Below are 5,015 nucleotides of genomic sequence, written 5' to 3'. Positions count from 1 at the left end.
AGCAAGAGCTTTGACCCTGTGCGTCCTTGAAGCCTAAGGCGGGATGCCGCTTTTGAAGAGAGGTCGGCCTTCTTTCGGGGGCCAAAAAATATAAAATCTCCTCAGCGTTGTGCTCGCTGGACAGCTGAGGGGGGTTGTCACCGAGCTTCATTCTCTCCACACGACCGGCTTTAGGACAGGGGGTGGCTGCCAGGTTGTTTTCAGGTCACAGCCTTCTGTGGTTAAAGCTGAAAGGGGTTGCGTGTAGGTTTTCCCCAATCCATTCCTCCCACCTACCCTAAAGGACAAATGCGGTCTCCCCCGGTTCGTTTTATAAAATCTTAAAGCTTGTTTCGCAGCACCGTATGATGGAAACCTTAGCAGGCTTAGCAACAGGTAAATTAAATGACAGCGGTAGCGATGAAATGGACCTAAGCGTGGCCGTTGCTCTGCGTTGTTCCGACCCGAGCTCAGCTAGCCTGAGTGTTACAGGTGAAGATACCTTTTTCTGAGCAGTTTTGCTAGGGAGATGAGCAAAAGCAGCGCGAGTTGGTTGCTTTCCCTTTTTGCTTAAAGGAGTAGGCAGTAGAAGTGAGCTTTCAGGTATGGCAGACCTGTAGTATGTATCAGGTAAAATTAAATGCATTTATTTATGGAGGTCAGCCATAGCTTATTGGTATGAGCAGGAATAGAGCTTGCACAGTTTTTTCCTAGTTTTAGGGTGTTTTAAATAACGGAAGGCGAGGCAAGGACAGAGACCCATCCTTATTCTAATAGCAACAACTTACTGCTGTCAGGTGTCAACTATGGGCACCTCAGAGTTTGTTCAGGTCGACTGAGTTGTGTTTCTCCTTCCTCTACTACCTAACACAGCACGCAGTTGTCGTATATCCATATCTATACAGAGCTCTTTCACAGGCTTAACGACAGCTCTCAAAACCTCACTTTGCTCTTTTAGACTTGAGAACAGTTTGAGAACAGTTTGAGTTCCCTTCTTGCAGGTACGCGTCTCAAGAAGGGATCCCAGACAAAAGCTGTCCCTTTGAAGACTAAAATTCAAGTCTAACATATGTCTTCTTTTAGTGACTTTTTAAATTTAGGAGTCTGTCTTTCATTTGTTCCTATTTTCTGCTCTTTTTCCCTTCTAGATTAGGGAAATATGTTCTGATGAGAGAAAATGGAAGCGTGTTAGAGGTGTTTTCTATCTGTGAAGTTTAACGTTTAACTTAAGTTAAACTTAACTTAGTACTTTGGAGTTTTTTAGGTCCTAACTGGGTTCTCATTGTATTTATCATATTTACTTCTCTCCCCAGTGTCCAACAGCCAACATGTCTAGCAAAAAGGCAAAGACGAAGACCACCAAGAAGCGCCCTCAGCGTGCCACTTCCAATGTATTTGCAATGTTTGATCAGTCACAGATCCAGGAATTCAAGGAAGCCTTCAACATGATCGACCAGAACAGGGATGGCTTCATTGACAAAGAGGACTTGCACGATATGCTCGCCTCCCTTGGTAAGGGCACTTCTCTGGTTACGGTTGCCAAGCAAATTTGTGCTGTTGTCATTAAACTACTGAGTTTGGGATGGCTTACGAGAGGTGTCTCCATTTGTATTACGCTATCCAGATCACTTTTTTCTTTTAGTTTGAAGGCTAAACCAAATATGAATCCCTTTATTTGTAGGGAAGAATCCGACGGATGAATACCTGGATGCCATGATGAATGAGGCTCCAGGCCCCATAAACTTCACGATGTTCCTCACAATGTTTGGTGAGAAGTTAAATGGCACAGACCCAGAAGATGTAATCAGGAATGCTTTTGCGTGCTTTGATGAAGAAGCAACAGGTATGTGGGTGAAACTCAGCTGCTTGATGGGGGAGGAGGGGGTGGTTTTATGTTGTTTATTTGAGTTTGTAAATAGTATGCTGATTTTTGCACCTTTATAAATGAAGTTTAACACAGTAATCCTCGATGGCATATTCTACCAAGTAATGAGAATTTGGCTTATTACCAAGTGAGAGTAAAAACTGTCTGGCTGTTCTGTGTGAGTACAGAGGACTAGTAGTAATGTTCTTCTGTGAGGCTTTGAAGATAGTGGTTTAACTGGGCAGCCTGTATGTTCCTCAAAGTACAAAATGAAATACATTTGCTCTAAGAAGATGAGGAATTCAAATTGGGAATATGTGATTTTCCATGGCATTGAAAAGGTAACAGATACGAAATCTGTAATACAACTGAATTTGTCCTCCCACTGCAGTAGATCTGAGATGCATCTGAATTCTTCGGCGTTTTTAATGTTTCAAGACAGGCTGTCCAGGCTACATAAACTCTTTTGAACCCTCACCTTGCCTAGTGTATGTTGTGGCTCTGATGACAAATGCCATGTGTCATGCCCTCACCCGCAGCTCGGTTTGTTTGCAGGTTGCAGGAAGGGCTGCAGCCGTAATGATCTAAAGATAAAAACCAGGTGGGGTCTAGAAGGCAGAAGTGACAGATTGGACTGACTTGCATAGCGAGATGGGAGGAAAATGCAGAGCTCGGTTTTACTATATCAGACTTTAAAGGTTGCGCCTGTAATCATGAGGTTAGAGTTTATGCTTGTATTGATTTATTCATGTAGGCTAAGATTCCGGAGAAGTGTATAGCAACCAGGGATGAATCCTTAGGGCAATTCTGCAGAACTGCAGAACACTGGCACTTTGACACCTTGTGAATACCTTTTATTAGAGTGTGCTGAAACTATGTAGCCTCTGTACTAGAGATGTCACCGCACCTATAACTTTTCACACAACTGTCCACCACAATATTTCAATCTAACCTGAGGATATGGTGCTCTGAACCTTTCAAAGGATATTATTCCGTTTCAAACAGCTATTTTCAGTCTGTGTATCTTTAGCACCTTTTGCCTTTTCAAAGAGCATCCCCTTCCTGCCGAGGTGTAGGTAAACAGGCTTTCTGTTGGTAAGGCCTTTTCAAATGTTAATTGACTTCCTCCCTCTCAAGGGAAATCTCTTTACCATCTCCTACAGAAGGAAGTTTTGTTAGTAGGTTAATTATTTTCTCTCCACAGGTAGTCTGACTCACTGTGCTACAGGGGTTTTTTGTGTGCACCAAAACAAGAGCCTGCGAATTACCATATAAAGAAAATGATTGTGCTACCAGTTCTTTTGAACAGTAACCTTCTCCGTCTATGTAAACAATAAGTTACTAGTTCAGGCCCCCATGTACTGATAAGATTGATTTTATTATCTTTCAGCTCTGTGTGGTAAATGTTTTAGTCTAGTCCTAGGATGATTTGAGGATAATGGTTCCACAGTCTCTTTCGAGTCTTATGCCATCCTCAAATTTCAACCAGGAAACATGTTAGATAGTTATGCTGTTCTATTGGTTTTTGATTTGTAATAGTCAACATGCAGTCTTCAAAATAACACGTGATGTATTTGTAGAACCCATGTTATGTTTGCCTTTTATTAATTTTATTCTCAGATTTGGCTTCTGATCAGTTTGTTCCTTTTAAAAATGAACAAAGGCATTTCCAGCTATGTCAACCCTTTTTTTTTCTTTTTTTTTCACTTCGTAATCTCCACATGCGTGTGTGTTATGGGCCTGATTTTCTAGCTCTACATCAGCGTAGTTCTTTTGAAAAAGAATAATATAAATCAGATCCTCTTGATGAGGATAAGGTAGTTGTACCTGTTGGATTTTACTTACAGTTCCTATAGTGCTTGAGCATTACTATCGTATGTAGTACTATGAAATCAGTATAAAAGTTCTGTCTGCATTTGGTATGTCTTTTGTCTGCTCTTTGATCCTGCATTGTCATCTGTTTTGTGCTGTCTGCCACAGGCTGAATCTTAAATTTTGCTTCATTAATTTGTTACTCCCCACCTACACTGAAGCTGTGTGAGAAGGTGAGTTTCCTTTACAATTTGGTGCTGCTAAAACTTTTAGTGTATTCCTAGTCTGGCAGCCTAGTTTGGTGTTTAAACCCCTAGCTGTTCGGACAGAAGCAATTAAGTCCTTGAGGCTAAACTTGCAGCACCAAAGGCCTTGCATTCTTTGAATGCTAGTCCTTATTTCATCTCTCATCACTGCTTGGTCTCTGTAGGACCGCAGAAATAGAAAGCCTCATCTGTTTAGCTGTTTTTTCACCTTCTTTATGCACATCTGCAGAGACAACTCCAAAATTTTGTCCGATTAAGATGGGCCTGGCTGTCTGAACATTCACCCCGTTTTTCAAGTAGAATATTGCTGTTGGCCTTCTTCATTTGGAGTCAGTAGTCAAGGGCTTGTCTACGCTGGGATGTGATGCTGCTTTAATTAGCAAACGTGGAAACACGGTGTTTTTCCCCTTCCCTGCAGCATACACCAACCCCATGATAATTTGTCATGCTCATTGACTGCCTTTTGGTCTCCCAATTCCCTGCTTGGTTTTGTCTCTCTAATGAACTCTGTTTGCTTAAGTTATTCAACTCTCTTTCCAAAGCAGAACTTTCTTTTTTTGAATCACATTCTAATTGAGTCTACATCAGTTGATGTGGGTGTCCACGTATGATTTCCAGCTGTTCTGCACAGTTTACGTGTCTTTGTTTTTTGGAACATACTTCTGCCTCCTCTGTTCTGTTATTGGTATTTCTCCAGCTAAAGTTCAATAACCGATTTCTTTCTCAAATGAAGCAACTATTGTGCATTTAAAGGCATGGTAGGTCTCTTTTTCAACATTAAGCAGTTTCTGCATTCTTCTGTCTACCATTTGTTATGCGCGTTCCTTTTTTCATCTCGAAACCTTCCTGGAATTATTTGGCAGCTGGTGGTTCTGCCCATCTATTGAAATTGAATTCACAGAACCTACTTAGCAACTGCTCATTTTCATATCTTTGTTAAATGTCCTCCAAAATCTTCTGCTAATATTTTAGCATAAAATAAGTAACTTAATATATCCTTCCTTTTTTTGACTGGCTTCTCCACCTCCACCTCTCCACAGTAAACATTCTTCCTCCCTCCAGAGATAACTTGCTCAATCCTGTCTGAAAGTCTT

General features: G+C 41.3%; 1 protein-coding gene across 2 annotated transcripts in view; it reads left to right on the top strand.

The window, feature by feature from the left end:
* Nucleotides 1-1,283: 1,283 nt before the first annotated feature.
* LOC104169371 (myosin regulatory light chain 2, smooth muscle minor isoform) overlaps nucleotides 1,284-5,015 on the top strand; it is a 5,070-nt gene continuing 1,338 nt past the window's right edge. The window contains exons 1-2 of one of the 2 annotated variants that reach the window (XM_009710270.1): nucleotides 1,284-1,491; nucleotides 1,661-1,822. In XM_009710270.1, the coding sequence (XP_009708572.1) occupies nucleotides 1,308-1,491; nucleotides 1,661-1,822 (346 nt within the window). In that variant the 5' untranslated portion in view covers nucleotides 1,284-1,307. The remainder of the gene's footprint in view (nucleotides 1,492-1,660; nucleotides 1,823-5,015) is intronic. The other variant, XM_009710271.1, reaches the window with a different exon arrangement.

Source organism: Cariama cristata, unplaced genomic scaffold (assembly GCF_000690535.1).
Source record: "Cariama cristata isolate BGI_N322 unplaced genomic scaffold, ASM69053v1 scaffold10791, whole genome shotgun sequence".
Lineage (NCBI taxonomy): Eukaryota > Metazoa > Chordata > Aves > Cariamiformes > Cariamidae > Cariama > Cariama cristata.
The sequence above is the reverse complement of the archived record's forward strand: the minus strand, read 5'-3'. Positions and strand labels throughout refer to the sequence as shown.